This window comes from Ovis canadensis, chromosome 3 (assembly GCF_042477335.2).
Source record: "Ovis canadensis isolate MfBH-ARS-UI-01 breed Bighorn chromosome 3, ARS-UI_OviCan_v2, whole genome shotgun sequence".
NCBI classification, from domain to species: Eukaryota; Metazoa; Chordata; class Mammalia; order Artiodactyla; family Bovidae; genus Ovis; species Ovis canadensis.
Window position 1 is genome coordinate 7,794,400 of NC_091247.1, and position 26,170 is coordinate 7,820,569.

The 26,170-nt window shown below is 47.3% G+C and overlaps 1 protein-coding gene across 15 annotated transcripts in view; it reads right to left on the minus strand.

Annotated features, from left to right (window-relative positions):
* SPTAN1 (spectrin alpha, non-erythrocytic 1) overlaps positions 1 to 17,105 on the minus strand; it is a 58,291-nt gene extending 41,186 nt beyond the window's left edge. For 8 of the 15 annotated variants that reach the window (XM_069582288.1, XM_069582286.1, XM_069582284.1 and 5 more), the window contains exons 1-6: positions 16,990 to 17,105; positions 14,209 to 14,342; positions 6,181 to 6,420; positions 5,049 to 5,174; positions 1,210 to 1,350; positions 876 to 1,022 (exon numbers count right to left, since the gene is read on the minus strand). In XM_069582288.1, the coding sequence (XP_069438389.1) occupies positions 876 to 1,022; positions 1,210 to 1,350; positions 5,049 to 5,174; positions 6,181 to 6,420; positions 14,209 to 14,241 (687 nt within the window). In that variant the 5' untranslated portion in view covers positions 14,242 to 14,342; positions 16,990 to 17,105. Of the gene's footprint in view, positions 1 to 875; positions 1,023 to 1,209; positions 1,351 to 5,048; positions 5,175 to 6,180; positions 6,421 to 14,208; positions 14,343 to 16,877 lie in introns of all 15 variants that reach the window. The other 7 variants (XM_069582289.1, XM_069582287.1, XM_069582285.1 and 4 more) reach the window with 3 other exon arrangements.
* Between the last annotated feature and the right edge of the window lie 9,065 nt (positions 17,106 to 26,170).

The following is a 26,170-nucleotide window of genomic DNA, read 5'->3' on the forward strand; positions in this document are numbered from 1 at the left end:
GCTCACTAACCACCTTTTGTCTTGTTTAAATAACAAGTCAAGTGATAAGGCAAAGCACTCCTAGGCGGTGGGACCCGCTGTGGGATCTGGGGTTTGGCTCGCCTGCTCTCCTTGGCACGACCTGGTGATGGCACAGGATCCTGAGGATCCCATGATCCTGTCATGTGGAAGGCAAGGTTATGTCTTAGGAATGCTGGTTCTCCTTTCATCACTGAGCCAAGAGGAAACAAATGCCAGTCCTGAAGGATCTACAGGTTTAAAGTTTGCACCCCCGCCGCCCCCAAATCAAGTGTTCCCTAAAGCAAAACCTCCTGCGGTCACTGTACTGCACACCTCCGGAGCCCTGCAGGGCGGGCAATGGTAAAGCAGCAGCGATAGGCAGTCCTACTCCCCTCTGGCTGCAGAGCTCCCAGGGGAGAGCCTTGTTTCATTACAGGGCTCCCCCCTTGCAGGAGTCCAGGGAAGCTCCAACTCAAGAAGAGCACTGAGGTGGCGGTGGACTCCTGCCAACCCTCTGCAACTTTCGCCACCACACCCGTCTGAGAAACCCTGACGCCCAACTTCAACAGTCCATAAAAGCTTCACCAAGCCCTACCTGAAAATGGGCGGAGGAAGAGATCAAATGAACTCTGCCCTTCCTGCCCACAGTCACAAGTTGAAAAGTGTTTTCTAATGTAGGAGGGAGCAATACTGCTGCCTTACTGAGATCTAAACAGGACTCAGACATGCTTTATCAAAACCTGCTCACCCAGAAATCAGGCACCTAATCAAGATTTTCCTTCTGGAAAAATTAATGAAGTTGTATCACATTAATGTTAACGTAAAGGCAGTTACCATAACGCTGCTATGAGAACACACAGCACTTCCCCATTTACCTGAATGAGCTTGGCAGCAAACTGGTTCACTTCATTGACTCTCTCTTCGTGGGCAGCCATGTCTGTCTGAAACTCTTCGAATTTCTTCTGTAACACCTCCACGTGCTCCAGGTCCTGGCCCAGCTCCTCAGATGTCACAATGGCTTCCTGTTTGGGGACCACAGCAGAGCCAGAGTCACCAAGACACAGTCGGGCACAGTGGCTCCCAAAACCCATCACAAAATGGACGCCGGAGGGGCCGCAGCCACCTCAGGGGACGTGCAGTTAGTTTACTGTGTGCTCTCTCCTAGTTAGGAGGTCAGGGTCACGGCATCTCCCTCCTGCTCTAACATACCTTGTCATTGATCCAGTCCATCACGTCCTCACACTCCCGCAGGTACTGCACCAGCTTCTGGGCCTGCAGCAGCTTGATGCCTTTCTCCCGCATCTTCTCCAGAAGCAATTCCCACTGGCGGTGCAGCTCCATCAGACGAGTCTGGAGGTTAAAGAGCCCAACAACCCGCACATGAGAGCCACGTCTGGGGGACCTGGCTCCTCCACGGGGCTCCAAACAGCTAGACACCTCCCAGAGCTCTGAACCAGTCTTTTTCAAGATAATGCCTACACTGAAGGGAAATGGTAAATTGAAATAAGAAGATGTAAACACGTACACTTCACAGTGTTTTGGTAGGTCTTAATGTTGACCTACCAAACAACTGACCTTTTGTAAGTATATGTATTCTAGTTTACTCCAAATAACTTACTATTATCTTATAATTACCAATTATTATTGATATATTATTGGTAAGTCTTTAGGTAATCTTTTTAGTTCTTATTAATTGTTAAGCTATGAAGGTGGGATTTCTAGGTCAGAAGATTTGGGAGGGAAAGATGAGGCGTCATCGAGGAACAGCAGCAAGAATCACTGAAGGGTGTGTCCTGAATTCACAGAGGTGAAATGGAAAGAACAAGAGGTCCTGGAGGCATCATACATGTAAAGAAATAATTACAAGGCATAAGTGAAGAGGAAAACCTTAGTACAAAGGAAAAAAGATGGCATCCTGAAACACAGTCAACATTCAAAGAGGATTCATGGCCTAAGTTGTTTTGGTGCTTCTATGAGAAGCTACAGCGTGTGGTACACAGTTCATCCCAAGAAAGGCTGACAGCAAGCTACACCCAGGTGGCAGCCACAGGTCCAAACAGTCCCTTCCCAGCATCTTGGGTTCTCATAGCACAGCCCTAGTAAGGACTTGTCGGGAACTGGGGCAATTATCATCAGTTCATGCTTAGGTGATGTGTTCTGGCATTCTAATCCAATTTCAGGGTGTTGATTATGCCTACCCAAGATACTGGGAGTTTCTGGGTCACACAGACAGAAACAAATGACACACACACACACCCTCCACCAGGAGAGAAGCCTGGGGTCCACCCATCGTCAAGACGCCACTCCCCCAAAACTGAAAGAGTGAAAGCCGCAGGCGAGTCAGCGTGGGTGGATTCTCTTAGAAACGAGTTCGGGTGGTTCATTTGAAAGGAGAAAACAGTGGGAGGAAAATAAGTGCTCGCACAATTCAACTTCCACCACGACAGTCACTTTCATCGCCGATGGTTAAACCGGAGTCCACCAATGCGAAGGAAGTGACGGGCATTCCCAGACAAGCAGGGGAAAGACAACCAACAGCAAGTCCATATCCACCTACTCGGATGTGGGAGCCAACGTGCGTGGCGGTCACTATGGGGCGCCATGCCGTCCGGTATGGTGTGAAAGTCTAAACCGGTGACAGACAGGTTATCCAGGACAGAGTCCTTCACACACCACACACCACCCACCTTCCTCTAGGTTAACACTGACTGCCCAAACTAGGCTGCTGAGTTAGCGGGCCAGACCAATTACCAAGTGGGATGACCCTGGGATCTGGGAGCATGAACATCAGGATTCTATGAGAACCTTTTACTCAGGGGAAAAACAAAATTTCTTCATTAACTTTTGGCCTCACTGCATGGCATGTGGGATCTTAGTTCCCCAACCAGGAACTGAACCTGTGCCCTCAGTAGTGGAAGCATGGAGTCTTAATCACTGGACCACCCAGGAAACACTCACTTCACTCAAAATGGGGTCACAGAAGGCTCCAAAAATCCTTCTCTACAAGTCAGCTGTCAGTCCCTCACATCTTTCGCTGCCACACCCTCCAGGGAGAACCGGGGCCAGGCCTGTTTCAGGACTGAGCAGCTTCCCCACTGCCGTGCGTCTCATCGTTTCAACGCAACAGGTCTGTCAGAGGCCAGTTTCAGAAGCTTACTGGCGCATGAGAGCGTGAGCGGGCAGGGTGGCAGGTGCACTGGGGAAACATGCGGACAGCTGGCGGGGTGGAGCGCAATTCCTGGCTGACTCAGGTGGGTTTCTCAACAGAGGCCTGAGCAAGCAGGAGCAGCTCTGAGGGGCAGTCAGGAGTGAAACATGGGCCGGGAAAACAAAGAGAGTGATTGTGACTGGAGAAAGGAGTAGATTGAAACACTGGCTCTGTCACCTACTGGCTGTGGGAATCTGGGCAAGTCACTCAAACTTCTAAGCCTCTGTTCCTACCCTTCTAGGCTACGGTTCCCTTGCAAGCTTCCCATGAAGATTAGAGATAACGGATATAAAAGTCCTGGTGACGTGTTTGCATCTAAATGGCTGCTCACAGCTTCTCAACAAAGAGTAGCTAGTGCTTTCTAATGCTGCTTCAGTAAGATGTCTTAAGAGAGAAGAGGGGACTGAAGGGAGCTCTGGGTCTCCTGCCCCCGGACTGATTACTGAAGCCAAACACGTGATCTGTAACTCACGTTCCCTGTCTGTAACCTGGTTAAACTAGCCCAGAGCAGCCCCATTCACTCTGGCTGATTTAATTTACGGTAAGACTATACACAGAGTGGGGAAAATGGGCAGATATATCTCTAATATTTTTGGCTGTGCCATGTGGCATGCAGGACCTTAGTTCCCCAACCAAGGATTGAACCCGTGGACCCCTGAAGTGGAAGAGCAGTCTTGACCACTGGACCACTAGGGAAGTCCTGTCTTTGTATTTAATTGCAGAGACATGTATTACACTGCCCAAATGGATTGAATGTAGTAATTAAATGATTGATCATATGGCATTTAGAATTTACTTTTACTTCCCATTTACAATCATTCCTAGTTAACAGTTTAACAATATAAGGCTAACTGCAAGTCTTCAATACGAGACTGCAGAGTATATGAGCGCAAGAGACACAACAAGTATTTACTGCTAAAAACCACTAGACGAGATCCTAAGGGAATGACGTCCCTGTGGATGTTCCACCGTGGATCTCACACAGGGAACTGCGGAGGAAGGAACATTTCTAGCTGGGGCTGAAGAATGTAGCTTCCATCTCAGTCTTTGGCACTGCCTCGACACATCACGGACTGAAAAGGCTGGTCCCTCAATGGAAAGAGACTTTGGATAATAAAGAACAAAACACGTAGATAAGAAAGAAATCAAAGACAGAAGAGAGCATCCAGTCATGAGAAACGAAGTCTGCATACCTCGCCCTAAAGAGCCTTGTCTTCCCTTAATACCTTGGCACTGGAAAGGTCAAAACAAACAGAGAAAAACCAATCATGGCCCCAAACCCAAAGAATGGCACCCAAACAAGTCAGACAGAGAGTCTGAGGACACCTGCTTCATAGTCAGTTACACAGCCAGGGTGACCGACCAACAAGTAGCACACCGTGAGGTCGCTCCTCACAGCCAGACCTTTAACAGGCTTGCTGACCAGCCCTCAGTAAACCCTCCTGGGGCAAGGCAGCAAGATCCAGAGAGCGAGCTTCCTGACACAGAACCTGGTGGTGTCTGTGACTGGTCCTACTCATCTTTGTGTCCTAATCCCTAAATTCACCAATATGTTCTTCTATCCAGTCATCACTCTTCACAGTCTAACTGCATCCTTGTTTGCTCTATAAGGAGAACATTAACTTCCTCACCGAGTACGTGCATGCTTGTTTACAGGCACACTGAGTCTCTGTATTACAAAGGCAGGCTACGGGGAGCTCCATTAGGGTACTTCACAAATTCCTTTAGTAAACTAGGAAAATCTATCTCCTCAGGAACCCAAACACACGGGTAAGCATTAACCCACACCCATCCACCAGCCAGAGAGGCAGGCCATCATGCCAGCAGGGCCCCAACTCACCCGGATGGTTTCGGACGCGAAGTGCCCTTCTGAGATCATCAGGTTACCGGTCTCATCAAGCTTCACGATGGCACCCGAGTTGGCCTGCACCTCGGCTTCGAAGGCTTGATGCTTCTGCAGCTTGCCCTGCCAGTGGATCGTGAAGTGAGCCATACCTGCCCTTCGGCACACCCTTCTGCTCCCTAGTCCCCACACCCCCGATTGTTCCCCCCCTCCTGCATCCCACTTCCTCTCACGACGGACCCTCACTCAGCAACCCACCCATCCCCCTGCCACCTCAATGACTCAAAAGCTCCGCCTGCATCTACACCTGCCCCCTGAAGCCTGGCACTGAGGACCGCAACTTGGCAGACAGCAAGATGCTACAGAATATCCTCATTTGCTTCTCTATCAGGAAACTAGCCTTTACGACATCCAATCCCTCTCAGAAGTACAGAACCATACTGAGAGCTTTTTCTTGGCATGTAGTGTTTATCCTTGACTAACCCACTCACATTCATTCATTACATGACACTTTTTTTTTTTTAGCTTGTTTTAGAAGCCATACTCTTTGACTGACTTGATTCACTACATTCCATTTCTCAGTACCTCTGTTTAATCACATGCAGAGCTGGGCAGGGCCTGCCCCTTCACCAGTGTTCATCATTTTCTCTTCTCAGATGACTCTGGCATAACAAAAGAACCACGGGCACAACCACTGCGCCACTTACTAAAAAGGAGTCTCTCACCAAAATCAACGAGAAGAAAGGCTTTGTCTTTTTTTAAAAAATAGCTTTATAAATTTTCACCAGCAACAACACTGTGAGTTAGCATACCTGTCTCAAAAACACATACTCCAAGAGATCAACCCAGATTTTTCCTAAAAAAAAAACTGAAGGATCACCAATGGTTGCCAAGCAGTGGACTGAGAACCATCAGCTTAAAGCATCCCCACAAGAGAAATTAGAACCTGCAGAATCCCACATTCATGCTCACTGATACAATCACTAAGGGCTTTCCAGAATCGTGAGTCAGTCCTTCCTGATGTCTGGCCTACATTCTCCCTGCCACTCAGTCTCTCAAGGTCATAACTCAGTACCTATCTTTGTACAAATTCTGAGTAGTGACATTTGAGCTCCCATCTCAGACGCACCTGCAGGTTGGTTGGGTCTTTGTAATTCTCATCCGAGGCAATCTGAAGCTTCTCCTGAATCCATTTCTCCAGCTCCTCAGCATCTCTTTGGAAAAACTGGAATCGGTAGGAGTCTTCAAGCTTCTGGCGCCTCAGGGTCGAGAGCTCCTTGAAGCGGTGGTATCTGTCCAGGACCTGCTGCCGCCTCTCCTGGATGTCCTCGGCTGTCTCCAGCACTTTGACCCCGCTTGGGTCCATTTTCTGAAAAGGTAGCAAGCCCTGAGGTAAGTGCAAGACACCAAAATAGACTGAATGGAGATTTAATGGAATTAGCCTCTTGGAAGGAAATAAAGAATTCTGAGGGCCTGAGCAGATAATGAACTGCAGGCCGTCACGTCTCAGGATTTAAGGGTGAAGCCCAGACCCCATGCTTCGTAAAGAACAGCTGCCCAGGTGGGCACCTCAGAGGACACCTCACCAGCACTGCAAAGAGACCAGGTGAGAGATGTGAAGGAGAGAACTATGATCTGTGCTGTCAGTTCTACAGAGCTTTGAGAATTCAAAGGGAACACCAACTTCGGAGCTCAAAGAATTACTGAGAAATTCACTCAACAGTCCTTTCATCTGGCCTGTGCATTTCATGGTGTGGAGATTAGAGAACATTTACTATTAACTCAGCTTTTCCATCTTTCTCCATCTCAGCCTGTTACTCAGTGAAGAAAAGGGAAATGATTATAAAGTAACAGTCTTTTTTTGGTGTTAAAAAATAAAACAATAAGTCCCCTTAAAAAAATTAAGTAACTGAGTCTTTAAGATCACAAAGCAAGAGAATTTACCTAAAGTAGTGGATTTCTCAGTTACCGCAAAAAAATCAATCCTACAAGTCTTCCTAGGGGTGCCAAGAGCCTGGGCAACGAATGGGCTTTACTTCCTCTGAGTGCACACAATTAAAAATCACAGTACATATTAAAAACAACAAGAAAGGTAACATGAAAAATTTGTCCTACCTGACTCTTACCTGCTCCAGTTAACCACAAACTCAGGCCAATTGAGTAGGTGGTACTTCCCCACAGCACTCAATCCACCTCAACTTTAAACTCGGATTTCCAGTTTCACCAAACTTTAATGTCAAAAAGAAAACCTGACCTATTTGTGGCAGAAAACAGTAACTGCTCATCTCAGGAATAAGCCATTTTATCCTCTAACCAAGGAAGGACGCCCAGTAGGAAACAGGTGGAGACTAACAACAATGAGCAACGCCTGTCAGTAACACGTGACCTCGCCTGAGCGGCCTTCCGCCTTGAGCCCAATTTCCCAGGATGACGAAAAACACCAGGTGATAGTGAGATGGACCCAAGACCCTTCTAACTTTACATTCTACACAGAAGAGTCTGTGACTTGGGTGTTAAACAGAAAAAGACCAGTTAAGCTTTATGGTCTCTCCAGTTGTTTTTACATAATTTACACAAGGCAGAAAAATTGTGCTACCTGAGAAACATTTGAGAGCTCTTCCCGTGATCCTGTTCGCCTCGCCCAGCCAACAGGAAAGGATTAGTGGGTCAAGGATTAGGTATCGAGGCCCCTCTGTGCTTCTACTCCCTGCCCTCACCAGCTAGGAGCTAAACAGCACTGCTGAGCTCTGGGCAGTTTCCAGCTCTTAAGAGATTAAAGCAGCTTCAAGAGGTTTCGAGAAAAGCACAGGCATGCACCCAGCCAACTCTGAGGACTATCTTTTTGTGAGGAGACCTGTCTTCTGAGGGAAAAGAATACGACGGCACTTCAGCCCTATCACTCACCATTCCTTCCAAGTTCCTCTCCACAGAGCAGCCAGTTATTTTTGTTATTTTCCTACCAAAGTCCAATTTATTTATTTGACTGCGAAGAGAAACAGATTCTTTGTCATGTCATTTCCACGTTTTGAAACCTTTCCTGGCTCCGTCTCAGAGAGGAAAGAACCCATCTTAAACTTTAGCTGGACCTTCCAACCTGGCCCAACACACCTGACTGGTAGGTCTCACTCACGGCCCCTGCCCTCCCTCTTGGCACAGAGAAATACCCTCCTCCCAAACACATTATCCTCTCTAAAGACTCCAGGCTGGTTGCTCAGGCTTCCTTTGCCAGAATGTTCTGTCTTTCCTCTGTCCAGATTAACTCCCTTCAGGTCGGTAGGAGCTGAAATGAGCAACTGCAGGATCTCACCTCCTTACGAAGCTGCACTTGCTTCTTCCCTCCCTCCTCGGATTTAATCACACTTCTCTGTAGATCTACACGGCACTTGCACATACTTCCCATGGTGTAATTAAGACTGAGCAACGCAATATGTGTTGTGTCCTGATTCCTAGCAGACAGAGGTCATGAACAAATGTTTGCTGAGTGCTCCTGGAGCGGCAGCCCCAAGTTCACTGGTGAAGGTAAAGAGAGAGCTCAGTAGTCCACCTGGGTTTCATTTTCCACATTGTCCAAGTTTTAACAGCTAGATTCTGTGACTGCTAGAACGTGCTGACTGAAGCTACACCACGGGGTGTCAACCTAATGACCAGACCTGAATTACTGAGTTTGGGCGGCCCACACCCAGGATGGCTGCACTCTTCACCTTGGCAGGATGGGACCTTAGGAAATCTGGTTCAAGAAGGCACAGTTTTGAGCATCTGGTTGCTGGTGGGAGGGGCTGGGGAAACGGAGAGTTAAGGAGTTTCAGATGGACATGTACACTGTGCTATACTTAAAATGGATAACCAACAAGGACTTGCTGTATGGTAAGGGAACTCTGCTCAACGTAATGTGGCAGCCTGGATGGGAGGGGGTTTTGGGGGAGAATGGACACATGTATGGCTGAGTCCCTTCACTGTTCACCTGAAACTATCACTACATTTGTTAACTGGCTATCCCCCAATACAAAATAAAGTTTAATTAAAAAAATTTTTTTAAAGGCACAGTTCTGTATCATGAATAGATAGCCCATGCCTGAAACAGTAGTTTCTATTCTGAAAACAGGCTTCAAGAGTCCTTCATACCAAAAACTGAGGGTGGTCTGGGCAAACTAAACATCTGTTCAGAACAGGGTGGTTCTCGCTCACGCTGCAGCCCTAGATCAGCAGCTTCTTTGGAAGAAGGCTGACTTCCGACAAGGATCTTGATAAGAATCACTACCCTGTCCGCCACACTTACTAGAACCTCAACATTTCACTCATTCACCTGTGTTTTCCGCTCCAGGCAGATCTCGCATCAGACTCCCTCATCAACCCTGGGCGGGTCCACTTCCCTGACCAGAAAGTGGAAGTGAAGTCGCTCAGTTGTGTCCGACTCTTTGCGACCCCATGGACTGTAGCCTACCAGGCTCCTCCGTCCGTGGGATTCTCCAGGCAAGAGTACTGGAGTGGGTTGCCATTTCCTTCTCCAGGAGATCTTCCCAACCCAGGGACTGAACCCAGGTCTCCCGCATTGCGGGCAGATGCTTTACCACCTGAGCCATCAGGGAAGACGCCCTGACCAGAAAGCTCCCTCTCAAATGTTCTCTCCTCCCCATTCCCAACCTGATCAGTTAATACCATGAATGGCATTAACCCCTTCAAGCCTGAGGCAGGTGCCTCATCCTCTCTGTGGTCCTGAAGGAGACGCCCTCACTCCCTCTCCCCCGCCCTTAGAGCATCACCACGTCCCATTCTGCCATGTGGTTACTGTTTTCCCCTTGTGTTTTGGTTAAGTTCTCTAGGGAATTCCCTGGTGGCTCAGATGGTAAAGAATACGCCTGCAGTGCTGGAGACCTGGGTTCGATCCCTGGGTTGGGAAGATCCCCTGGAGGAGGGCATGGCAACCCACTATAGTATTCTTATCTGGAGAATCCCCATGGACAGAGGAGCCTAGCGGGCTGCAGCCCACGGGTTCACAAAGAGTTGGACATGACTGAGCGACTAACCACAAGAACTGGGGATCCTAAGGAACTATTTTAAAAAAGACCTTATCTTCCTCTCTGACCACAGAACTTGGCACCTATTTAGAAAGTCAATTACACGCTGAACTTGGAAATAAAGAGGCAGCTGTCACTTCACTATTAAGTGATCAGGAGAAAGAAGGTCATCTAATAAGCAAGTGGTGGAGCTAGGGTGACCCAGGATGCTCTGGTTCCCAGAACAGCATGCTAGAAACAGGGATTCTAACGTGATCGGAGCTGATCACGTTTTACTACTGCTTATCTTGTCCATCCCCACCTGAGGGGAGGAAAAAGGAAGGAGGATATATGCATTATTTTATAAAAAGATCAAAATTACTTTTTTTGAGATTGAGCCTTCCTTTAAAAGTTTTTTTTTTTTTTAATGTGGACCAGTTTTAATGTCTTTACTGAATTTGTTACAAAATTGCTTGTTTATGCTTTTTTTTTGGCCACGAGGTACCTGGGATCCTAGCTCCCTGACCTGCACCCCCTGTACTGGAAGGTGAAATCTTAACCACTGGACTGCCAGCAAAGTCTCAAGGCTGAGTCTTCTTGAAGTTAGTAAACAATTAGGGTTAAGAATAATTTATATACTTGCTCTGTTCTCATGTCTCCGGAAACAGTTAAGACGGAGAAACAGCGGGAAACTGTGCGTCTACTTTGCTCGGTTATAACTTTCCAAGGCATGTACAGTCAGCTATACCCGCGACAACAGCTCGCTCCACTGCGGTGCCTGTCTGCAAGACGTCCCAGTCTCTGGAGTTTGTTCTGCCGCCCCTTATCAGAGGGTTCACTGCACTTCCTTTAGCTGTCGTGGAAATCTCTGATCACATTTGGAAGCAGCTCTTATGATGAATAAAAGAATGCCCATGATAATGCTGCAAAGGGTCCCCCTGAGCAAGCCCCTCTGCGGGGGTTCCACCTGCCCATCTGACCCTACCAATCCAGGGAGACAGTCCAGCGAGGCCCTGCTGAAATTAACCAACCTAAAAGGCCCTCTTTGTCACCCCAGTGAAGTAGAACAAGTCAATTCTATACCAAGTGCTCTGGGCAGGCAATAATGGACTTTTCTTTCCTGCAGTAGATCAGCTGACGTCAGGAGGCGGGAGCTCTGCCAAGTCTCTAGGCAGCCGGGCATCTGCAAGCCAGCCGCGCTCGGCCTCTGCTGTAATCACACCAGACCCCAAAGACAGGCTCACGGCGGCTCCTGCTACCCCTTCGCCTGACAGGGAGCTGTCCCTATACAAGTTCCAGTTTCTCTGGCTCCTAAGAGGGCCATTTCCACAGACTATACTCAACACCAGAACAAATTTCGTATCGACAACAAACTATTGCCACTCCAAGGCACTAGGGCCTCTGGCCCAAAACTCTGAGAGTTGGTGGAATTTTCCGCCAGGGTGCTGCACACACTGCAAGGACTCCACCCCCAGCCAGAAATTCGCAGCTGATAAGATGACTCCACAGAGAAAGCTCTGAGCTGTTCCCAGCCTTAATGGGATTAACACCTTTTGAGAGCTAGAAAGGAAGACTTTGGGAAATGTGCCATTAAAACACACACACACAAGCCAATCTCCAACCATACAGACCTATCTACAGACTCCACTAACTGCCTAAAAACCGCAAAGGAGCCAAATTCCAGGAGAGTGATCAACTGCTTATCTCAAAGCACCAGAAGGACTCTGATTTTGTCAATCAGGTCTATGTTTGTGGAGAATGAAGGAGGGGAAGTGAATGGCTGGATGTATTCTCTGTGTAAGGACAGCTTCCCATTTAAGGTAACTGAAGGAAAAAGGCTCAGATTTTGGCAACTAATTATTAGAGAAGACTGGCTATTTTTAAATGCTGCAATGCAGCAAGAGTGTTAGCTGCATCATTCAGCAAGTAATGTGAATTGAGCACAAGGGATAACACGGGAATTACAACTATGTCCTCTATTGTAATAAATAAAAAGGACTTGTCAGCATTCGTACAACATTGCTAGATCTCTGGGAAGAAAGTGGGTGTCTAAAGATGTGAATCTTGGCTAGAAAGTTCTAGTTCAATTCAAAGCCATGCATGAGAAGGATTCCTCATAACCAACACCAACTTAATACACATTATCAACTGGAAATGATTCCTACGAAAGAAGCTGACCATTAATTCCTATCTTTGTCTTCCTGATGATCACCCACAGACAGCTATTTGAGGCACTCTTTGGTACCTAGGGAATTCTGTAAAGCCTTACCCTAATCCACAGAGGCTACAAAACCACGATGTGAAGGGAGGGGTCTGTCCCTGGAGAGTGGGGAGGAGTGGGAGGGAAGGATACTGTTAAGCAACGGAGAAGACTGCAGAGACTCTCAAACCAAAGGTCAAACGCTTTGAACCCTGCACATCGGGCACCTGCAGTGAAAGAGCAGCTTAGGACACCTTCACGCGGATTTCACAGAGTGGAAGAATCCAGTCAGGAGAGTTTCTCTATGGAACCTCAGAAGAGAATACAATTGTGTCCAAGGCCAGAGGAGTCACTATTTGGAAACAGGGCGGGGACTGCGGACATCTTAGCGAACTGAACATCTTAGCCAGCTGAGCTTGCCGTGAGGGCAAGGGTGTTTGAGCACTGCAGAATGAATTCAGACCCCGGGCAGGGCACCAGATACACTGTTTTGTGTGTGCAGGCAAAGGGGTTTTCGGGACTAACAGGATGAGATCATTTGGCTCTACAGAAAAATTCATAAACATCACCCAGAGCAGAAGGTCAGAGGAAGCACCCATCGGTTTGTGTTTGTTGCTTAGTCAGACCCCAAAGGTGCAGAAACAACAATGCCCTTTCTCCCTGGCTTAGAAAGCCAGCACATTTCCAGAGCAGGAGAACGGCATCCATGGACATGGAAGGGCTCCCCCAGAACAAAGCACCAAAAATTAATTAGGGCCAGCACCCATAAAATTTGATGTTAATTGATTCTCAGATTAAGTGAACTGACTCAAAACCAGCTCAGCTACAGATTTTAGTGGTAGGCCTGAGGGTAAGCAGAGAGGTAACTAGTACATAACTTAAGAATTTCAATCATGGGAAAGCCAGAAATATTTTTGCTTAAACCACATTCCAATCAGGATTGTAGATCTGCACGTCAGCCTTCAGCTTGGTTAATTCATTTGAACTTGTTAGAAGGATTCTGCAGAGGTGAGCAAGGATTAAGCTTAAAGCAGCAAAAGATTCTTTCATACTGCACTGCATCAAAATCCAGAAACATGGTTGAGAAAACTTACTCCTGAATGCCTCAAACACTACCTCGCTGCTACTTACCTTTTATAACCTGTAAAATTCAGATGAGAGGTATTTAAGTGCAAAATACTGTTACTGAGATTCAAAATAGGAAAAAGGTATCATGTGCCCATTTTTATAAACCTTGCTTAATTATCCAGTCTGATTTATAAAAGGGCTTGCCTTGGATTTATCACCCATAATCACAGGAAATTTGCACAGTTTAGAGTTCTGCTTATGGGATATCAAGACACTAATTTTAAGCATTTTTCCTTTGGAAAAAGGTCCAATTTAGCAAACACTCAAGTACTGTATGTGTATAAAAACATATATAGTGAGTTTTTTAAACACGATAATGCAAGCTCCATTTCATTGTAAGAATTGTGGCAAAAAAAAAAAAGTCAGTGGAAACAGGGAACAAACCCAAGTTTACAATATTTGTCAAACTGAAAAACACTATTTTTACATGTTTTCAGATTATACTTTCTAAATATCTAAGGTAATGTGTTTAGTCCCTTGGTTCTTAAAAACCAAGTAACTGTAATTAAAATTAAAAAAAAAATTAGCAAACACTACATGCAAACATCAGTAGGGTGGTAAGAAATTAATATATTCATGCCTTAATAAGAGGAAGGTAAAAAAACAAAAAGCTTTGCAAATTTGAGAATAAATCTACTAAGACTTTTGTTCAAGTAACACCAGAGAAAAAAAACAAAAGCCCATACCCTATGCAATGTGCTTAACAGAAAGGTCATGCAGGCAGGGATTTTCCCCCCCCTCTCTTAGGATCATTCAACCTTTGCGACATATGGTCTTCACTGCAAGCCAGGCCAAACCATAAAAGTAACACATCTCCTGCATGCTGCTCAAATACCTGGACTCTGCGTTTACGAAACGATGACAGCATGATGGAAGAATGTGGTGTCTAAAGAGGGAGCAGGGAGAGCAAGATAACAAGCTTCTAAGGGCAAACTGAACACAGTGATTTCAAAACGAAGAACACAGATCCTGAAAGATACATGAATACAGGTACAAATCAAATTTCAGATATTCTCCCAGTGCCCTTTTCATTCTACAGAGCTTCTAAATCCCACTAGGGACTTAAAACGTGAGAAAGAACCAAGGTTCCCTGGTATTAGCAGAGGTGCTGCCTTGGCCAAGTCATACCCTCTTCTGGGTCTCAGTCTCCCCCCTTTTCAAATAATCCTGAATACTACTGAATATCCTTTTTAACACTAGACATGCCCTCCTGCCCAACCCACATCCCGATAAATGAGCTGGGATTGCCAGTACTAGGTGATTTCTGTATTCCTTTCCATTCAGTCACAAAACAGTGTAACTTTGTGAAATCATCAGAAACGAGAAAGAACTCAAGCTACAGAGATCTAACCTGGGCCTAGTTTACTGGGACACCTCCTTCACAGAACACTATTTCCTGTTCAAAGCCCCTTTGAAAGGAACATGCAAAAGAGGTACAAGTGGAAGGGAGGTACAAGTGCAGCTGTTCGGGTCCACTGGCCCCAAGTGCTCACTCTGCATGCCTCCCCCGCATTCCTGGAGTCAGCATTTGCCATCAGGACGCTGCATTCTGCTACCTACTCTGACCACAGCTGATGGACCGCAGCAGACCCGGCGCATGACTAGCAGAGTCCTCGCATAGCCCACGGAGGATAGATTACAAGGCCGGCCTCACGCCCACTGTCCTTAGCGCAGGTTCAGCAATGCCAGGACTGTGGACTATTCCTGACACCCACTTCTCAGCACCTGCAGTCGGCAGCCCCCACAAAGGGAAGAAGGCAGGTAAAGGAAGAGCAGAGGAAATTCTAGCCCAGGGAACCAAAAGATAAACTTAAAAACCAGCCCTCCCCATCTAAACTTGCTCATCAGATTGCTTGACAAGCTCATATTCGGAGCCTGTGACGTATCAGGTTTCTCTAATTATTAGATTACTATAAACACCCTGTCAAAGACCAAAACCATATCAGAGAATGTTACCCGGCTGATGGTTCACTGCAGGCATGCCTCACATCTGCCCAGTAGAGAGCGAACCCACCGGCTCTCCAGCTAGGTCCCTGGATAACAGCTAACACACTTTGAAGGTCCCTGGGAGTAATATTGGCCCAGTTACTAAAAAAGGCTTATAGCTAATTTCCTGCAGAGGAAATTAGAGGTCTTTCCTGCAGCACATTTCCAAAACTTGGACTTCAACCTGACCTTTCAAAAAGCTGACATTAGCTGCAAACAAAAGGGAAAATACATGACTAGTCTGATGAGCTGGAACCTTGGCTCCATGGTTTCATACAGCTGAGTGTTCCCACTGCTGTTCTTCAGATTTTCTGTTTCCTGGCTGCAGACACCCCCACCCTTCCATCTTTGATACATTCTGTTTTAGCTAAGTCCAATTGCTATGACGACGCCATTTCTCAACACATTATGAAAATATTTCATATGCTCTCTCTTCTCTTCTTCCATGACAGCCATCATTGTAAGTTCTTCTAAAATAACATGAGGAAGACAGAACAAAGAGCCTACGTAGTTTAGGATCTATTATATAAAAGAGATTTGACAAGGTGTTGCACCATCTCAACCCAGCTTTCTGAGCCATTTAAGCTTTTAATTTAAAACACATTCAACCCTTAACTTTAACAAGCCCTCTGTTTAAAATACATTCTATCCCAGTACATCAAAGAGACGTTTCAAAGCAATTTTCTTTGGGAAGCGTCTAAACCAAATTCGCAGGGATGTGTTTCAAACAAAAGGCTGCTCTGTCATTCAACACTGGCAAGGCTGCAGAATTTTATACAAATAATATTATGTCCTCGACTCAAACGACTTGGTCTGTCGGCACGAGGCGGGGGGGGGGGGGGGGCGGGGAGGCCGGGGGGGGGGGCGGGGGGAGGAGAACTCTTAAAGCTTTTAAGTTATTTGATTTGGGTCTCATACAAAGTCAAGCGCCACATTTTCCTACTATCCTCATGCAAATTCCAGTTGGGGAAGGAAGATATGTTTATTACAGGAAAGAAACGGAGATGGCCAGTCCTGGACCCTTCGGCGTCCACAGAAGGCCAAAGAACCGCCACAGAGGATGAAATTAAGGTCAAAGAGCCCTTTACTCCCAGCTTTTCCTCCTTCCAGGGCTGGGTCGGCATTGCTGGCGGAGAGCTGGGAAAAGGAGCTGCTGAGGTCGCTCCCAACCAAGGGAAGGGACTGGGGGCGGTGGGGGTGGGGGGAGCATTCTGACGGGAGGAAGATGGGAGAAACGAAACGATCGGGGCCACAGCCCCCGCCCCACCTGCGACTACCGGATGGGGCCGGGCGGGGCCGCAGTCAGGCTTGCGGGGCGGGGGTGGGGTGGGGTAGGGTGCGCGGGGGAGGGACTCGGCGGCCTCGCCGCCCCCTCCTCCCAGTCAATGACATTCCAGCGGCCGGCGCCCAGACTCGGCCCCCAGGCTCCTTCGCAGCCCACGCGCCGCCAGCCGGTCGCCGCCGGCTCGCTCGGCTCCCCGCCCCACACTTGAGAGCTGCGAGGCCCGCCAGGCTCACCTGTCCGCGGGCCGGCCCCGCCCCGCCTCAAGGGCTGTCCGGCTCCCCCCTCAGGGGTTGGCCGCCCTCGAGCCCCGCTCCCGCCCCGAGTTCGCCCGCTCCCCTCTCTCACCGGCTCCTGGGGGTGAGGGCAGTGGGTGCGTCGGGCCGGGGGCGGGGGTGCTGAGGGAACTGACGGGGCTCGGCGGCCTCCGCTCCTCGCCGTTCCCTTCCGCAGCGGGTAGTGGCGGCGACGCGCGCGCCCCGCCCCTTTTATAGGCGGCCGCGCGCGTTCCGGCGGCGGGCGGGCGCGAGCGCGGGGGAAGCGCCCCAGCACGGCGCGAGGGGCGGGGGGCGGGCAGCGCCGGCGGAGCGAATGGGGCGGAGCTCCCGCCTGCTCGCCGCCCGATCACCCGGCGGAAAGGGCCGAGCGCACCCGGACGGAGCCGAAGTGGCGATGCAGGGCGGCGGGAGGATGGGCAAGGAGCGCGCGCGCCAGGGGTGGGGGTTGATGGTGCAGTGGAGGTCGCTGCCTCCGCCCGGGATGGTGGAGCTGCTCCAGCCGCACAGCCCTCCCCGCAGCTAGGATCCTCCAGACCTGCCCCTCCCCGCCCTGCAGAAAATCTTCTGCACCCCCACCCCTCCGCCCCTGGGAGCCCTTCCAGGACTGCAGTGAAGGGCGGGGCAGGGCCATTGCTGCAGTCGGCCTGGGGATGCTGCGCGCCCCAGCCGGAAAAACACCCAGTCCCAAAGGGTGAGATCACTCGTGTGCTTCTCTTCTTCCTGTGCCCTTTCCCTAGGAGAAGGCTTGTGCCCGGGACTCAAGTCAGCTTTCTCTCTGGTGAGGTTGGGGCAAGGATGCAGTTTACGTCTGTCATTCTGAGATTTGAAGAGTTAACGACTTTTTATATTCTTACATCAAGAGCTTTCTGACAGTTCGCCAGTAGAATAGGATGCACTAGTTCTATTTACAAAGACGTTAAGACTCTTCTTGCCACAGTTGACTTTCCTTCATGTACCAGGCACTATGCTGACCATTTCAAGTGTGTTACCTTTTTAAAAAATGTTCTTGCAATAATTTTATGATTCAAATATTATTTCCTCATTTTACAAAAGAGCAGTCTGATATGGAAGCTGGGTCTCTTGCCCTGGGTCAGGCAGCTAGCAAGAGGAAAAGCAAGGATTTGAATCTGGGCAGTCAGAACCTTCTTAAACAGTGTGCTTTGCCATAGGAAAGGGAGGCATTGTGATGGTGGATGCTAGGATGCCAAAGAGAGAAAGAGAGGATTTCTGGAATTTCTGTTCCTTACAGTGTTAGCAGTTTAAGGGCCTGGCTCTGTAGCTAGAAGCCCTCGATTAGGAAGACCTTTCCCCACCCCCATTCCTGGCGACAGCTGGGCCTCAGCCATAGCGAGTAACACCCAGATCATTCCTGTGCAGTCAGGCAGACCAGGAGCTCTGCAACTCAGGAAGGCCTCCGCCTGCTGGTTACCAAGCACCGTCCCCTTTAAATAAATATAAAGGCAGTAGGCATTGCAGCAGGACTTGGGCCCGGGGCCCAACCCTGACCTTCTTGGTCCTCAGTAGTTTTGGCTTCTTCCCTGTAACTGGGATTTGCAATCAAGTTTCTAAGCTGCCCTGGCTTGAGCCCTGATCATGAAGAAAAACTCCCTTATTCCCTCACTTCCCCAGAGTGCAGAGAAAAGAAAAGGAGTGGCCACACCTCAAAAGTGGCTTTACAGAATCTGGAGGAAAAACGTAGGAGGATGAGAGGCATTTCCTGCAATCCTCCATGCAGAGAAAACAGGCCCGGGTAACTCCTCCCTGGGGTGTGCATTTCTGGGAACAGCTGATGGCGTCCAAGGCCTTTCCTCCAGTGGGTAGCAGCAAAATGTTTAATTGAGTATTCAGGTCTGGGTGCAAAATGGCTAACTCAATCATGGCTCTCCAAAATTCCCAAGACCTCCTGCTCCAGCAAAGAACCAGTCTCAAGGCCATGGATAGAAGCTGTAAAAAAAAAAAAAAAAAAAAAAAGGAAGGATTTTTCTTTTTCATTCTGGCTTCTTAGTGATAGGGGGGTTTGGCTGCATTTACCAGATGCAAAACAGATTTGAGACCTTCAGAGAGAGCTTGACACAGAAACGAAAATCTTTCTCGTTGATCCTTTGTCTGATCTGAGCCATGGCCAAAACCCAGTCTCTCCAGCCTTCTGCAGTGCCCACCCACTCATCTGCCCTGGTCGGCATCTGGCACTAGCTCTGGAAACAAGAAGTTGAAAAAGCTGGGGTTCTATTGTCTGCCTCCCTCACCTCCCACCAGTTTCCCCACATGCCTAACACTCTGCTAGGTGTGGGGAGGGAGATGATAAAGCAGATACTGGCCCTCTTTGTTTTCTGAGAGACGCTCATTCATAACAAAACTAAAAGAACAGCAGAGCAGCTCTGTAACCAATCCAGTCTGTAACCAATCCAGTCCTGTCCATTCCAGCCTCTTGAAAAGTCAGTGAGAGGAGAGTGGGGGATAACCGAATCCAAACTCCTTTTTCTTTCTTTTCTGTTTTCTTTTTGTTTTTACTGCACTGCACAACTTGTGGGATCTCAGTTCCACGACCAGGGACCAGGGATTGACCCTGGGCCACAGCGGTGAAAGCCCAGAATCCTAACCAGTTTGCCATGGGGGCACTCCTCCAAGCTCCTTTTTCTATTCTAGCAGTTTTAGGAAGGTGTGATATGTGCCCTTTTGATGCTTTTGAACTGTAGTGTTGGAGAAGACTCTTGAGAGTCCCTTGGACTGCAAGGAGATCCAACCAGTCCATCCTAAAGGGAATCAGTCCTGAACATTCACTGGAAGGACTGACACTGAAGCTGAAACTCCAATCCTTTGGCCACCTCATTTGAAGAACTGACTCATTTGAAAAGACCCTGATGCTGGGAAAGATTGAAGGTGGGAGGAGAATGGGACGACAGAGGACGAGATGGTTGGATGGCATCACTGACTCGATGGACATGAGTTTGAGCAAGCTCTGGGAGTTGGTGATGGACGGGGAAGGCTGGAAGATGGGGTCGCAGAGTCGGACATGACTGAGCAACTGAACTGAACTGATATGTGCCCTTAGGCGTTTATGTAGTCTCAAAACCTTTTCATGTCATTCAAGAGGTCAACTATTGGGAAACATACTAACTGTAATGATGTTTTAAGATAATTTCATTTTAGGGGCTTCCCTGGTGGCTCAGTGGTAGAGAATCCACCTGCCAATGCAGGAGACAGGTTCCATACCCTGATCAGATCTCATATGCCATGGAGCAACTAAGCCAGTGGGCCACAACTTTTGAGCCTGTGTGCTAGAGCCCAGGAGCCACAACTAATGAGCTCATGTGCCGCAGCTACTGAAGTCTGTGTGCTCTAGAGCCTGTGCTCCACATAAAGAGAAGTCACTGCAAAGGGAAGCCCACACACCGCAACTAGACAGTAGTTCCTGTTCGCCACAACTAGAGAAAAGCCCTCGCAGCAACAAAAACCCAGCATTTAATTGTGGCTCCAGGCTCTAGCACAGGGGCCTTCTCTGGTAGCTCAGCTGGTAAAGAATTTGCCTACAATGCAGGAGTTCAGTTCAGTTCAGTCACTCAGTCATGTCCAACTCTTCGCGACCCTGTGGACTGCAGCACACCAGGCCTCTCTGTCCATCACCAACTCCCAGAGCCTACTCAAACTCGTGTCCATCACGTCGGTAATGCCATCCACCCATCTCATCCTCTGTCGTCCCCTTCTCTTCCCACCTTCAATGTTTCCCAGCATCAGGGTCTTTTCCAGTGAGTTGGTTTTATGCATCAGGTGGCCAAAGGATTGGAGTTTCAGCTTCAGCGTCAGTCTTTCCAATGAATATTCGGGACTGATTTCCTTTAAGATGGACTGGTTGGATCTCCTTGCAGTCCAAGGGACTCTCAAGAGTCTTCTCCAACACCACAGTCCAAAAGCATCAATTCTTCAGCGGTTAGCTTTCTTTATAGTCCAACTCTCACATCCATACATGACTAGTGGAAAAACCATAGCCTTGACTAGACGGACCTTTGTTGGCAAAGTTATGTCTCTGTTTTTTTAATATGCTGTCTAGGTTGGTCATAGCTGTTCTTCCAAGGAGCGTCTTTTAATTTCATGGCTGCAGTCACCATCTGCAGTGATTTTGGAGCCCCCCAAAATAAAGGCTCTCACTGTTTCCATTGTTTCCCCATCTATTTCCCATGAAGTGATGGGACTGGATGCCATGATCTTCGTTTTCTGAATGTTGAGCTTTAAGCCAACTTTTTCACTCTCCTCTTTCACTTTCATCAAGAGACTCTTTAGTTCTTTGTTTCTGCCATAAAGGTGGTGTCGTGTGTGTATCTGAGGTTATATGCAATGCAATGCAGGAGACCTCGGTTCAATTCCTGGGTCAGGAAGATCCTTTGGAGAAGGGATAGGCTACCTACTCCAATATTCTTGGGCTTCCCTGCTGGCTCAGTTGGTAAAGAATCTGCAGTGCGGGTTCTGGGTTCAGTCCCTGGGTTGGGACAATCCCCTGGAGAAGGGGACGACTACCCACTCACAAAGAGTCAGACACAACTGAGTGACTTTCACTTTTACTTTGACCCAGGCTCTAGAGCACAGGCCCAATAGCTGGGGTGCACAGTGGGGTGCACTTGGTTGCTCCAGAGCAGGTGGGATCTTCCTGGATCAGGGATAGAGCCTTTGTCTCCTGCATTGGCAGGTGGATTCTATACCACTGAGCCACCAGGGAAGCCTGTAATGACAGACATTTTCACTTACTTTGGCCATGGCAAGTTACCTGCCCATGCTCCCTGGGGAATCTTTTCCTCTCTTCTTCTCTCTTTAACACACACATGGGAAAGTTAACAGGCAAGCACTACTCCTTTTCCCCCCAAGAAGAGGGCTGAGTGGAAAGTCACACTGGCAAGTGGACTGTATTCTTCCCAGATGAGATTCTGCAGTGTCAGAGCTGGCAAGGAATAGCACAGCTCTTCAAAACAGTGACTGGAGGGAAGAACCTTGAAGACATTCTGCTAAGTGGAAGAAACCAGACACAAAAGGACAAATACTGTATGATTCCACTTATAGAAGAACTCTGGAACAGTCAAATTCATAGAGACAGAGCAGGGGTCGCCAGAGCTGCAGGCAGGGGAGAATGGGGAGCAAGGGGCGGAGTGGCTTTTGCAAGATGAGAAAGTTCTGGAGATGGATGGTGTTGATGGTTAACATAACAGTCTGAGTGTGCCTGATACCACAGAATTGTACACTTGAAAATGGTTTACACCAAAAAAAAAAATGTTTACACTGTAAATTTCATGTTAAATTTTGAACTGTTAATTTTATGTTATTCTATGATGACTTCCTCTTTAATCAGGGGCCAGATTAGAGAAGAGGACTGATAGCTGCTGGGAGCATGGACTTGACAGGTTGGTTTGCTTAACAGGATGGTAGGAGATAGCAGGGAGGTGAGCCCCTCCCTCCCTGGCACATATTCCTGATCCAGTTTGCTTATTTCTCATATGTACTCATGGGATTTTTTTTTTTCCCACTTTTTGGCCATACTGCAAGTCATGTGGGATTTAGTTTCCTCACCAGGGATCAAACCTGTGCCCTCTGCATTGGAAATGCAGTCTTAACCACTGGGCCACCAAGGGAAGTCCCTCACGGAAACTTTTAAAGTCCCATGAGTGTCTCTCTCCTTCCTCTTCATCCTTAACACACAGAATTCATTTCATAAACTATATGAAACCTCAAAAATTCTAGTAGCTTCCCACTGCCTACAGAATCACCCAGACTATTTTAATATTCTGGAGCCTCCACAGACATGTGCCAATGTACCTTTCCACAGCATAATTTCCTAATGTTCTTCTCCAGACCTGATGTTAGCTGCTTCTTAAACAAGTTATTCTTCCAGTGTCACGCTTTTGCTCATAATTTCCCCCTTAAATTAGAATGTCCTTCTTTCCTGATACCCAGATTTCAAAGATAAACCTAGGAATTGTAATAGTACAATGAACTTCCATCTGCCTATAACCCAGCTTCAACCAACATCAACATCCTACCATTCTTATTTCATCTAGTACACCTAGTTTACCTTCAACACAGTTAGCTGCCGAACTTCGTTGACTTCCGAACTCTTTTTTAGGATCCTCCAGAAAAACTTCCTGGAAAAAGCTGCCCTAAATGAAATGGAGCTATCTTCAATGCTATGTTACTTTTAGCTCAAACAATCAAGCACTACAAGTACATAAATTATTCTCCATTGGACTAAAACTCTACCCACCATGTCACCTATTTCAGTTTAAGAGGGAAGCATTTGCAAAATCTGGTGTAGACTCAACTTTCCATCGGTGGTATAGGTTGATGACTTCGCCATCACCTTTGGAGTCACCATCCTGTTTTCAGGGTTGAATTTGTCACCTTGTCAGAATTGTAGGCCTGATTTGTTGTTGTTGTTGTTGTTAAGGAGGGGAGAGGATTATCTTAAACATTTTTCTCTTTTTGGCTGTGCTGGGTTTTTGCTGCTGTGCATGGGCTTTCTCTGGTTGTGGAGTGGGGGCTACTCTCTGGTTGAGGCACACGGGGTCCTCACTGCGGTGGCTTCTTTTGCTGTAGAGCATAGGCTCTAGGACCCACAGGCTTCAGCGGCTGTGGCAGGTGCTCTCAGCAGTTGTGGCTGTTGGACTTTAACGTGCTCAGTTGCTCAGTCATCTCTGACTCTTTACAACCCCATGGACTGTAGCCTGCCCAGTTCCTCTGTCTATGGAATTTTCCAGGCAAGAATACTGGAGCAGGTTGCCATTTCCCCCAAGGGATCTTCCCTATCCAGGGATCGAATCCACTTCCTGCATTGGCAGGCAGATTCTTTACCACCAGGGAAACCCTGAGGATTATCTTTTAATTTTGAAATAACTTCAACTTTGTAGAAAAGTTACAATAATAGAAAGAAATCCCATACACCTTTCACCCAGATTTATCAATGTGTTAACATTCGATCACACTTGCTCTATTATTCTTACACATATTTGTAGATATATATTTCCCACCTGAATTAAGTTGAGAATAAATTGAGGACATCATGTCTGTTTACCCACAGGTACATTAAGAACAAGTACTTTCATTATTATAACCACAATACAATGAACAAAGTCTGGAAATTAACATTGACATAATACTTTTTTTTTTTTTCCTGCACTATGAGGCATGCAGGATCTTAGTTCCCCGACCAGGGATTGAACTTGCAACCACTGCAGGGGAAGCACAGAGTCTTAACCACTGAACTGCCAGCTAGGTCTCAACATAATACTATTATCTAACATATAGACTCTATTCAAGTTTTGCCAATTGTCCCCATGTCCTGTACAAGACAAACACACAGATCTTTTTCTGAAGCAGGTTCCAATCCAGGATCATGTATTATACTTAGTGTAAACATCCTGAAGAAGAAAAAGGAAGACATTTCTTGAATACATCATCTGTAGAGCCTGATGTTTTTTAAAACAATGGAGCCTGGTTGTAAACTAGATAACGAATTCTTCTATAAGGGGTGCTTCTGGGAGACCATGGCTCTCATCTGCTTTCTGCAAGTCCACAGGAAACTGAATGAAAGCACAGGGATTCATTCGGTGGCACAGAGAAAAGAGAAATGAATGGCCAGGCCTGATAAGGCTCCTGTGTGAAGCTCTGTGGCTCTTTTGCTTTTCCTGGCAGAGGTAGAAGAGATCCAAATCTAATCATGTCACTGCTGGACAAGTGGGAGAAAGCCCGCAGTGCTGGGTGGGCAGTCTCCAGAACAGCGCCATTCTTCTAACCAAGGCATGTTCTGGATTTCTCTGCCATTGGAATTTTCAGTTCACCATCAGATTTACTTTAAAATGATGTAGGACAATGATAAGACAAAAATACGGGCACTCAGCCTAAGAAATGAGGTCAAAGGAAGCAAGCAGGCAAGTGAGTACTTGAATTTAAAAACAGAATGCAGTCCTGGGTGTTCTAACTCAAAGGAATCTGATGTGACTACCCACCAGAAGTTGCTGCTATCAGCCAGCAATCTTTACCTCTGGAGGCAACACTATCAGTGAGCATCAAAAACCTGGCCTCCCTGATGCTCTCCTTTCTTGGTTTACCATCAAGAACCCAACAGGAATACCAAGCATCCAATGACACTTGCAAGGCTGTTAAACATGTCTAGAGAAAGAAGATTCAAGTACTGTAAGAGGCGTTTTCTACGGAGTGGTACAAATTTAAAGTGGAAAAGAACTTAAGAGATCATTTTGTCCAGTGACCTTTCATAATTTAATTTTTGGCAGAGCAAAACTTTGCTGTGTGTAATCTTCCAAAGAACTCCAATACATATAGCACATAAAGCAAAAATGCTGTGGTGGAGAGAACCCGAGTTCCATGTGGGCCCATTAGTTCCACTAAAGACTGTGCAAATGTGAGTTGCTTAACTCCATTAAGAGGCACTGCTTACCTCCTGGTCTCGATTTTCATTGTTATTAACAGGACAGTTTTCCAGCAGATGGCAGTAGAATCTTGAAGGAAAGTCTTAAAAATTTGCACAAAGCCTCCATATGCTCAGTCCTATTCCCTCAACACCCTGAAGTCAGTGGCTCCTAAGCTGCTCTGTCATTATGCACAGAAACTGCCAGTCGGCAAGCACAGGTAGAGAGGAAGTGCAAGGGGCCGTGAGGTCCACATGCCCCGACGCACAGGGAGGCTCTGCCCTAAGGCACTGCTACGAAGCACAATTTGAAAACTGCTCGTCTGGTGACTGGTCCTAATTCTTGTGCTTCGCAGGTAGGGATACTGAGGTTTAGAGAGGGTGAATGACCTACTCAAGGTCATGGACATAACAGTGAACTGAGTCCAAGTCTCCCGACTCCTAGTATTCAGTCCATTGTGTCCACATCAAAAAGTACTTCCCCATCTGCTGGATAAAACGGTGTTATTGGCATATAATTCCAAAAACAAAAAAAAGCAGTTTTCCCAAGGTGAAGGTCAAGAAGACCAAAAAAAAAAAAACAAAGGGAAAAACATACTCCTCTATACCCAGACTCAGATACCACCATGCCCCTAATGATTTACACAGCTACAGGTACACAAAGTGATCATACAGAACCAACTATATACAGCAACAGGCATTTTTTAAAAAACAAGCTTTATTATTTATATTTTGGCACCACAGTCAGTAATTCACAGAATGGGTCGCTTCAAGCTGTTCAAGATTACCAGGGAAACCCCTCACAAACACACCCCCACATACAACATTTAGAACAGAGGAACAGATT